The sequence below is a fragment of the Geospiza fortis genome, unplaced genomic scaffold (genome assembly GCF_000277835.1).
Source record: "Geospiza fortis unplaced genomic scaffold, GeoFor_1.0 scaffold118, whole genome shotgun sequence".
In the NCBI taxonomy this organism is placed as follows: domain Eukaryota; kingdom Metazoa; phylum Chordata; class Aves; order Passeriformes; family Thraupidae; genus Geospiza; species Geospiza fortis.
Window position 1 is genome coordinate 2024959 of NW_005054380.1, and position 11203 is coordinate 2036161.

General features: G+C 53.9%; 1 protein-coding gene across 1 annotated transcript in view; it reads right to left on the minus strand.

The window, feature by feature from the left end:
• The window catches only part of TSPEAR (thrombospondin type laminin G domain and EAR repeats), an 11570-nt gene continuing 367 nt past the window's right edge, over positions 1–11203 (minus strand). The window contains 11 exon segments of the mRNA XM_031060314.1: positions 1–907; positions 1124–1225; positions 1755–1942; positions 2019–2248; positions 4584–4770; positions 5999–6231; positions 8643–8774; positions 9464–9620; positions 10029–10119; positions 10956–11195; positions 11197–11203. The exon segment at positions 11197–11203 is cut by the window's right edge and continues 367 nt beyond it. Of these exon segments, the coding sequence (XP_030916174.1) occupies positions 754–907; positions 1124–1225; positions 1755–1942; positions 2019–2248; positions 4584–4770; positions 5999–6231; positions 8643–8774; positions 9464–9620; positions 10029–10119; positions 10956–11195; positions 11197–11203 (1721 nt within the window). The 3' untranslated portion in view covers positions 1–753.

An 11203-nucleotide genomic window follows, 5' to 3' on the forward strand; every position in this document is an offset into this window, starting at 1 on the left:
CACACACTTTATTAGAGCTCTGGTTAAGCAAAGAGTCCCCCCCCAGCAAAGGTGAGGGAAAGAAAAGAGGCCACAGTTTCACTTGAAGCAGGTTTGGGTTTTTCCCCACTCCCGTGGTAGCTGGATGGGTCCGAATGCAAAGCAGGTTTTCTCAGGGGTCCCTAACCCCAGGCATGGACCAGCGCTGGCCCTGGAGCACACCAACAGCTCTGTACAACACACACAACTCTTGCTGAGGGACACCCAACGCAGCCACGGCAGAGGGAGGTGGGCAGGCACTGTGGCAGTGGCACGAAGGTGACATGAGAATGGCTGCAATGCCACACCAGATGGCCTCAGGAACGCCACAGCCCCAGGCAGGCAGAGCCAAGCCTGGACACGCTTTTTCCCACCATTTCTCACGTGTTTACTCCCCTGTGCCATGCACTCATCCCAGCAGCTCCTGCTCTGCTCTGCCTCTCCCTTCCCTGGCTTTGTGCAAGCTCTGGGTCCCTCCTGGGCACTGGAAATTGCCAGGCACCATGGTCCTGCTAAGCCAGGGGATGCACCCAGGCTCCAGCAACCTTGGCTAGGACATGGTGGTGGCAGAGCTTTCCCAGGAGAAACAGCCCCTGGACAAGGCTGCAGGGAGCCTGGAGCTCCCTCCTCCTCCTCCGTCCCCGCAGAGGAGAGCAGCCCCTGCCCGGCTGATGCTGCAGCCCTTCCCGGGCTCTGTGTCCATCTGCCCCGATGGGCTGCGGTGCCTCGGCTGCCTCAGGTGGTTTTCAGCTTGAGCACCTTGGAGAGCGGCTCCTTGGCGCTGGAGTAGAGCAGGAAGGAGCCCTCGGCGGTGTGAAACGCCTCCCAGTCCCTGCAGCCCACCGTGGGCAGCTGGTGGGCTGCCACGAAGCCTTCGTAGCCTTGCCACCTGCACAGGGAGGGCAGTCAGCTCCTGGGGTGGGGAGGGCACCTGGGAAGGGCAGGTACCATGGGGATGCCATCTCCCTGCTGTGATTCGGGGTGGGATGTCCCATCCCTGCCTGAAAACAGGGAATAATCCTTCCCACCCTCCCGGGCAGGTGCAGCAGGGTGTGCCCGGGGTTGTTCCTGCTGGCAGCAGCCCCCAGCCCGCCCTGGGCAGTACCTGTAGATGATGCTGTTCACAGAGAAGGTGAGGCCATCAAAGGAGTTGGCCACCACCAGGAAAGAGTCGTCTCCCACCGAAAAGAACTCCCAGTCCAGGGCACTGGGGAGGGAATGAGCAGAGGAACAGGTGAGACAGCCCCTGTGTGGCCTCTGACACACTGAGGACACACAGAAAACCCTGCTCTTCTTTCCCCTAAGGCTGTTCCTGAAAGAAATCCACCCTCATTCCCAAAGCTAGGCCCTTCTCCCAGCTCCCACTGGGGTTTGGTGCCAAGGAGCCATCAGCCATCACCCTCCCCACCAGTGCCAGTCCCTGGGAGTGTGGAGCCTGCAGGAACCCTCCAGGAGACCAGCAAGTGTAGTTTTAAACTGAAAGACAAGAGGCCCTGGCACAGGGTGCCCAGAGCAGCTGTGGCTGCCCCTGGATCCCTGGCAGTGCCCAAGGCCAGGCTGGACAGGGCTTGGAGCCACCTGGGGTAGTGGAAGGTGTCCCTGTCCATGGCAGGGGTGGAACTGGATGGGCTTTAAGGTCCCTTCCCACCCAAACCATTCTGGGATTCCATGAGACCCTTGGATTGCTCAGAGGAAGGGCACAGACTGAGGAGCACCCCGAACCCTTGCACAGGTACCTGTAGGTGAGAAGGTCCTGGAATTTAACAAACATCTGGGCCGTGATGTTCAGCTCATAGATGGAGGAGTTGATGGCGTAGAAGTTGGAGGGTGCTGGCGTCCCGCTGTCGTAGCTGTGGCTGTTGGCAACAGCCAGGAACACTCTGTCCCCAATGTGGAAAACCTCCCAGTCAGCTGCACCAAATGTCTGCGGGGAAGGAGGCCGTGAGGAGCTGCACGTGGCTGCCCTGTCCAGACACAGAGGAGCAGGGGCCAAGCCTTACCAGGATGGACTGGAAGAGCTGGAAGGAGCCCCTGAGCCAGATGTAGATGTGTGAGTAGATCCTGGTGGATGTGCCATTGAACGTGTTGGCTACGGCCAGGAAGGAATATGGTCCAATGGTGAAGAACTCCCAGTCGTAGGCTCCAGAGGTAGGAATGGTCTGGTTAGTTTCAAACAGCCCTGTCCTGGGGTTCCACCTGTATATCACACTGTCTATATTGTGGTTGTTCCCTGGGGGAGACAGATGGGCACCATGAGGGAAAGCAGTTCCTGCTTTGTGGAGGAAACAAGACCCCAAAACAAGCTCATGAATATTTACCAGCAGGTCTCAAGGATGTTTGCAAGTGACCTGTTGCTCCCCAAGAAGTAGCCAGAGAGATCCTACAGCCTCCATCCCTACCTAAAGACCCTCCATCCCTATCTAGAGCCTCTATCCCATGGAGCACACCAACAGCTTGCCCCAAGTGCTCAGCAGCAGCAGTTTGGTGGCAGCCCTGGCAGAGGAGGGACAGGCAGGGGCTTTGTCCCCACACAGGCAGCACTCCAGAGGCTCCATGCCAGCAGCCCAGGGTGGACAAGCTCTGCTGGCTGTCCCACAGGGATGTGTCCCTGTGCCACAGCACATGTCACAGTTGAGATGGCCACAATGCACAGAGTACCACCACACAATTTCAGAAAGCTTCAGCCCATACAGAGAAACACCACACCACATCAGAAGGCTGCAAAACTCTGCCCTTCTTGTTCTTTAGCCCAGCCTTTTATCCCCTCCTGTTGATGCATTGCACCTGTGTGCCCTCTGTTCCCTTTGGTGGTTGGTCAGTGCCCCTGGGCACTCCATGGCTCATTGCTGTCAGTGCTGCTCACCTGCTGCTCACAGCTGTGCCCACTGAGGCTCAGCCCCCCCCCAACCACCACAAACTCTGTGCCTACATGCCTAAGCTCCTGACACTGGGGGCTTCTCCGTGCCCTAAAGCTCCATCCAGCTCCTGGGCTCTGCTCATCTCTGCCTCACGCCTGTGTGGGACCCAAAACCCTCATTGCAACAGGGACTTGGGCAAAGAAAGGCTGCAGGAAAAGGGGGAATGGCCACATGGATGAGTGGCAGCTCCTCAGGGACTGAACCTCCAGCTCCCTCTAAGGGATACATCCCCAGTTTGGCTTGGCCATGATGGTCTCAAGCCCTGTGGGATGTGCATGGCTGCCACAAGGGAAGGTCTCATCCACCTGGCCCTGATGGAGTCCAGCAGGTCACACGGGGACTTTCCATCCCAGCAACCTGCTGCCAGCTCTGAGCCTGGTGCCAGAGGCGCTGATGGTCCCTGAGCCAGCCCTGGTGGCAGGGAAGCAGCCAGTGGCCATCACCTGAACCCAGCTGGGGGCATCCCGCAGAGCCAGGGCTGTGCTGTCAGCCAGGGGTGCAATCCCAGCCCAGAACAGCTCCCTGGGCAGGGGAAGGAGGCTGGATCGTGTCAGCAGGGTTTCCAGGGAGGGAGGTCAGCTGGCTCTCAGTTTCCTGTGTGCCCACAAGGCTGAGGATCTGGCTTCACAAAAGGCTCAACCTGTGGCACTGCCAGGTTATGTAGTATTGGGGATAAAAATGAAAATAAGCAGAAAGATTCAGCACAGACATCATCCCCACTCCCGTCCTTGTCCCCTGCAGCCAGAACCCAGAGGGTGACTGTGTCAGCCACTTGCTCAAAAGCTTTTCTCTCCTCCCAAGGCCTTGGGTGTCCTGGGGGGCCCCAGGCTGAGTGCTCATCTCCCCTGCACTCCTGGGCACACACGGGGAGCCTGCTCTGAGCAGGGCACTCAGGCTCCCAGACTGCTGGGAAGGATGAAAGTTTGACAAGAAAGTCTCACAGATATGGGTGCTTAGCAGAAAGATTTTTGAATGGGCAGTCTGAAGAAAGAATAGAGATGAAAGCAAGTTTTGATATAGAAGAAAAGAATTGCTGAGCCAGTCCTAGTGGATAACCAAGGAGGCAAAGGGTGTGTTAGCTAGAACGGGTTTTTATGGCTTAGAGCAAAGGATAAACCCACCTCAAACAAGATGTTTTTACCAAGCAGAAAGAGAGCACAGGCAAACAAGCCTGCCAATGTGGCAAGCAGAAAAAAGGTCTCAGAATTTTCCACTGCAAGAAAACTGAAAAACATCTTCTAGCTTAAACTGTAATGTACTGACTTTGAGTGATTGGAGAATAGTAACATGAACATGGTAATTATAGTAGTTATGATAGGCTATAGATAAAAGTTAAGGTAGAGATTGGTTCTACTGTATGAAGATGCTCAGCAAAGTCTATAATGCATTGTAACATAAACTAGGGGTCTCCAGGCTTCCCTGCAGCTGGAGCTGACAGCTGTAGGCACAGGATCTGTCACCCACAGCCCTGGACAGCTGTAACTCTTGGATACAATAAACTGCATTTTGTATTCAATGAATTGCATTTTGTACACAATAAACTGCATTCTGTACACAATAAACTGCATTTTGGAGAGCCACCTGGAGTCCCACATCCCTCATTTCAGCTCAGCCACCCCCCTGCAGGGAGCACGGAGGGCTGGCTACCTTCTCTGTGGTTGACCACAGCCAGGAAAGCCTCTCCCTGGATGACAAAGGCCTCCCAGTCGCGGGCGCTGTGCGTGCTGATCCTCTGGTACGCCAGGAACTTCGCCTTCCTGCGGCTCCACTTGAAAATCACCGAGAACTCCTGGCCCCTCTCATTCTGCTCAAAATTGGCCACTGCCAGGAAGATCTGCAAAAGGAAAAGCCAGCATGGCTTGGGTTACTCCTCTCAAAGCAGCATGGGCAAGAAAACGCAGGGGGAGGTGGGATGGAGGTGGCTGGTGTGGGATGAGATGGTCCTTGAGCTGTCCCAAGCAACACAAAGTGGGGACAGGGACCCAGTGGCCTGTGGGGGTCTTTGTGCTTGGCAGGGGCACAGCTGGCAGCCAGCAGCTCTTAGACACGGGGAGGGAGAGCTGGGCTGTCTGCACTCACCCTCCAGCCCCAGGAATGGGGAGCTTGGACATGAAATGCGCTGGGGAAGGAGGGAGGTTCAGCTGACAAACCCCCCTGTAAGCAAAGGTGGTTCAGAACAAAAAAAGGGATAACAATGATAATAAAGATAACAATTCCCCGAGACAAAACATCTTCCAGAGCAAGAAACCCCTGTGCAAGTGTAAGAGACAAGAGTGGTGCAGCAGAGATGGCCAAGTGCAAGGCAGGGAGCACATCCAAGCTCTGTCACACTGTGCCACCCCAGTGTCCTTCAGATGGGAGGACATGGTGCAGAGATTATGCCCCAGTTTGGGCCACAAAGAGGCACAGAGGAGAGAGTCAGTGGGGGTGTCTGCTGCCTCCTGGCCTGTACAGGACCAGGGCTTTGTTCAGCCCCTCCTAAGGACAGGGCTGTGCTGGGCTGTCCCCCTGTGTCCCCACAAAAGGTGAGTCCCAGCTCTGCACCAGTCCAGGGAGCCCCTTTGGGGCATCTCCAGAAACAGCTTCAGTGGGAAGAGAAACACCCTGGGGACAAAGCCAGAATGGGTCACAACAGAGGGGGAACAATCCCAGCCTCCCTGGGGGCCCTGCACAGAGCTGGCTCTCAGCAGATGGCTTTCCTGGGCTCCCCCAAAGAGCAAAACAGCTTCCCAGGGAGAGGAGCCAGGCAAATCCTCTGCTCAAGCTCCAAGGCAGATTGATTGCCCAGGGGAGGAGAGGTAGCTCTGAATTCCTGGAATAATTTAAAAGCAAGAGAGTTTAAAAATGCATCAGGTTGGACTCGGTGGGTCTCAAGAGGGAACTGCAGGCCCTGATGGCTCTTTAAGACCACAGGCAGATCTCTGAGATGCAGCCACCTATATTCTCTAAACCATGCCCAAGACTCCAGGCTTCAGAGAATCCAGTGTTGGGCACCTGCAGTTTATACTTTATACCTTCAGTTTTTATACTGAAACATGGGGGCACCTTCCTGGCAAGCTCACCTTCTTCCCAATGGTGAAATACTTCCAGGACTGGGCCTGGTGTGTGGGGATGTTCTGGTAGTGCACAAACTTGCCATCAGTCCACCTGTAGATGGCTGAGCCCGGGGGTGTCAGCCGGTTGGCCGTGGCTGCAAACAGCCCCAGCCTGGGGATGCTGAACACCTCAACGCCCATGGTCTCCGAGTTGGTCACCAGCTTCTGGTGCTCCTCCACGTAGTCCAGCCTGGGTTGGACTGGCAGCCCACAAAAAAAGAGGGATGAGGTTAAAACCAGGTGGTTTTCAGCTGGAGAGGAGCCCCACGAGGGGAGCTTAGCATGGGTATTTTTGCCCCCAGCAAACGAGAGGAATGGTGAGGACGACTCCATTGACATCAGAAGGCTAATTAATTACTTTATTATACTATATTATTCTATACTACATTACATACAACTAAACTGCATCTACCAAGCACTCAACTGCCCAGAATTGTAGCCATGATATTTTCTGAAAAATCCTTTTGCCAGGATTTTTTCTCCTGAGAAGTTGAGAGGCCTCAGAGGGAAAGAAAAAACAATAATTAACTGCTGCTGTGGAATGCAACAGGTGCATCTTGATTGGTTTCATGTGGTTGTTTCTAATTAATGGCCAATCACAGTCCAGCTGTCTCGGACTGTCTGGTCAGTTACAAGATTTTGTTATCATTCCATTTCCTTTTCCTTTCAGGGCTTCTGATTAAATCCTTTCTTCTATTCTTTTAGTATGGTTTTAATATATATCATAAAATAATAAATCAAGCCTTCTGAAACATGGAGTCAAGATTCTTATCTCTTCCCTTGTCCTGGGACCCCTGTGACACCACCACACAGAATCTGGTGACTGTCAGCCCACAGTCCCAACACACACACCTGGATTCAAATGGTCAGTGAATCAAAACACTCACACCAGAATCCAATTAATCACCAATTCCCTTCAGGTAAACAAATCTTCCACAATGCATTCCACTTGTGAACAACACAGGAGCAGTAAATGAGATAAGAATTGTTTTTTTCTTTCTCTGAGGTTCAGAGGATGTGAAACCCAGAAATGTTCTTGGGAAGAACTGTGCCTTGCTTTTCTCTGTGAAGAGAAACGTGGCAACCCTGGCTCAGTGGCACCTGCTGCTGTGCAGAGCTCTGTGAGGCACATGAAGGTCCTGGTGCCACTGGGGGTGAAGGGCCAAACCAAGGGGTGGGAAGGGGCTGACTGCAACCCATCCAGCCCAGTTCTCCAGCAGAGAGCAGAGCTGTGTCCCTGGGAGCAGGGAAGAACCCCATGGCACGGATTTTGATCACTTTGGTACATTTATCCTCAAGAGAACAAGGAGGAGGTGACAGCAGGAGAGGTTAGGGAAGGCTAAGACAGAATTAATGCCAGAAATTGGAGCAGAAAGCTCCAGAGTGGCCCTGAGAGCAGACAGATGGGCACTGGAAAGGGCAGTGTTGGTGGCACCAAGGGGCACAGGTCAGCAAGACCCCAGCATGAGCTCTCCTTGGAAACAAGGACACCATGCCAATCCTGATGGCTTCCTGAGGTAGGGAAGGATAGGGGGTCCTGTCACTGCTGTGGGGAACAAATGGCTCATCTAAACCCAGAAATACGGTGGGAGAGGAGGGAAGGGAAGGACAGCTCAGTTAGGGACTTATCCCATCCTCCATGTCTCCTCCATGGGTCCTGGGAAGACAGCCTGGAGTGAGTGACAGTGCCAGTGGATGACATCCGTGTATTATTGAAGAACACCCATCCATCCCAGGCTCTGGTTGCCTTTGCCACCCTGGTACTCCCACTGATTTCCTTACCAGAGCCCAGCTGACATTGAGACCTGTGTCTGCCACCCTCCCAATCACCCTCAGTATTTCTGGCAGCTTTTGGGTCTCTTTGTTTCCCCTTATCCACCCCACAAATGCTTCAGCACTGGGGCAGCACCCCAACACCCTGAGCATGGCTCTCTGTGGGGTGGGCTGTCCTGCTCAGGCAGGTCAGGAGCTCATCCTGCCCAGAAAATTCCCAGGATAACACGGAGAAGTACAGAGACACTTGAATCCAGAGGTGCCCTGGAAGCATCATGGGCACCATGAGCAAAGCAAAGCCTGGCCAAGCAGAGCAGACACAGGGGCACACCCCAGCCCCTCACTGCTGCTGATTCCCATCCCAAAGGGGTCTGGAGGGCAAACTGTGCTATTCACACACCCTCTGAACAGAGAGAAGCTGCGAGACAAGCAGAGAAGAAGGAAAACACAATTCTTATCTCGCTTGCTGTGCCTGTGTTGTGCCAAAGTAGAATGCAGTATGGAAATTGTTTACTCAAAGTGAGGATGTTTTGTTCCCTTGGCCTATCAGGGCCAAGTGTGTGTGTGTGTGTCACACTGTCACAGGACAGTCAGGAGAGAACCAGAGATGAGTGCAGTGTGAGCAGTGGTGAGCAAGAGTGAGTGCATACAGATTCAGTTTAGATGACCTGTACATAGTATAGTACAGTAAAGTAATACTTTAGCCTTCTGGTGATGGAGTCAGATGCATCATTCTCTCTCCCCTTTGTCAGAGCCACCTTTGATTTGCAATAGCAAAGCTCAGCTCCTGCTCTGCTGCAAGGGTCTCCTTCCCTCCCCCAGAGCCTCCCCTGGGTACCTTCCAGCATGGGGAGCCAGGTGCTGCCGTTGCAGAGGTAGAGCCCTCGCCGGGAGGCGTTGAACCAGAACTGAGCCTTCTCCTGCTTGGAGCAGCGGGGCCGGGCCCCCAGGGTCACCTTCATGTCAGTCTCTGGGCACAGAGAGTGTTGTCATCATATTGCAAGAGTTCTATTGTTATTACACTGCAAGGGTTCCACATTGCTGGAGTTTTGTACCTCCTTGATGTTTCTCATAGGCAGCTCCTCTAAGCACTGACTCTTCTTGTCCTCACAGCAGCCAACTGACTCCAGTCCCCTCAACCAACCAACCCACTCTTTTATAACACTCTTCTTATTGGCTACAGCTGTGGCCTGTTAACATCAGGCCTGCTCCTAATCCTTAATAATTGGCTCAGCTGCAACTCTTTAGGGGGTATGATTACTTTCTATACTACCTTTATCTACTTCTGTTCTATCCCCCTACAGGAGAGGAGCCAGGCAGGAGCCTCTCAGTGCACACAGTGCAGGAGCACAGGGGCAGGAGGGGCAAACATCCTGCTCTCATCCCCATGATGGGTGTCAGGCAGCGGGGAAAATGGAATCCCAGCACAGACCTGGGAAGGCACAGACTGGGACAGTTTGTGTGGGGCCACTGACACGAGCCCAGGGAGCCAGGCAGGGCCACCCTGTCTGTTCAGGGAGATTTTGGACAGGGATCCCAACACACACACTGGGAGTGCTGGGAACAGGAACACCCTCCTCCCCTCTGCTCCTGCTTCATTCCCAGCCCCTTCCCCCCAGAGGTGGGGGAGGCCAGCAGAGCCTGCCTCGGGGCACTGACCGTAGGGGTATTTGAGCACCTCGTTGCTCACTGCCTTCGCAGGGACATCCTGCAGCACACTGGGGACAGACAGCGCTGCTACTTTGAAGTTCAAGCCGTGGCACATCCGAGGGGTGGCATCAGCTCCTGGCAGCAGGACAAGCTGTCTCAGCAAGCCCTGGGAAAGTGGGAGCACAGGGATGGAGACCAAGTCCCACGGATCACAGAATGGGAACTGCAGGTAATCCGTGCCTTGGATTTCCTGCCTGACTTCTGCTTGTTGCCCTCCCTCCTGGCACGCAGAAGTGCCCACGGGATTCGTGCACATCTGTCAGATCCCAGATGCACAGCTGGGGCAATCTAACAGCTGGACTAAGGGGAGCACTGGCACGGGGCTTGGAGCAGCTGCCTTGCAGTGCCTCCTCATGGGAGAGACCCACAGGAGGGACTCTGCCTCCTGTGCCGTGGCCCCAGCCCTGCCAGCCTCGGGAACTGAGAAAAGTGGGCTGTGGGCATCCCAGAGCCAGCCACGAGCAGCCCCGAGCCCTCCTGGGCACCCTGGGCCAGCCCTCACAGGGGTACCTACCGTGAACACGCCTTTCCTCCTCCTCCTGTTGCCCAGGTAGAAGCTGGCTCTCCTCACCGACAGCGAGGCTGGAAATGGGGTCTCCACCACCCTGGGGATGGGCAGAGGAGAGGTTTCACAGAAGAGAACAATTTCAAAGCATCTGCTGGTGGCCAGGGGACATGTGGGTTAAAAGGGAAAATAATCTAGGTGTCAGTTCTTAATTGCATAGTTTAGCCTTAAAAGACCTTGTAACAAGAGATTGTTGGCCATTTTGTGCCTTCTATGAAAAGCTGCCGAACTCACAGTAGTAAGACTGTTTTACTGATAAGAAATAATAAATAATAATAATAAACCTGAGTCTGAACACGAATTACTGTCTCAAGTCTTCAATCCAGACCCAGAAAAACCCACAACTGGCACCCCCACAGTGGAAGAACATCACCCTGCTGAGCCCCCAACCTACACATCCTTGGGGTCCTTAATTGGATAGTTTAGCTCTTAATTGGACAGTTTAGTCTTAAAAGACCTTGTAACAAGAGATTGTTGGCTATTTTGTGCCTTCTAATGAAAAGTTGCCCAACTCACAGTAGTGAGACTGTTTTACTGATAATAAACAATAAATAATAATAATAAACTTGAGTCTGAACACGAATTACTGAACACAGCCTACACATCCTTGGGGTTCTTAATAGTTTAGTTCTTAATTGGACAGTTTAGTCTTAAAAGACCTTGTAACAAGAGATTGGCTATTTTGTGCCCTCTAATGAAAAGCTGCCCAACTCACAGCAGTGAGACTGTTTTACTGATCAGAAATAATAAACACCTGAGTCTGAACACGAATTACTGTCTCAAATCTTCAATCCAGACCCAAAAAAACCCCACAACTGGTGGAAGAACATCGCCCTGCCCACCCTGCCGAACCCCCCAGCGCTGCCCCCAACCTACACATCCTTGGGGACGCTGCAATCCACCGTCAAGGAGAAGGACTGTCCGGAGACGGCCAGGACGAGCGTGTGCCACCGGCTGTCGGAGAGGGACACGTTGGGGAAGGTGACGCGGCTCTGCCATCCCCCGGCGCGCTCCGGGCTCCAGAAGAGGAAGTGCAGCTTGTCGGGGGCGTAGCGCAGCCCCACCAGCACGCCGGGGCTCTCCTCCACCATCAGCGTGAAGATGTACTCGTTCCTCTGCGGGAG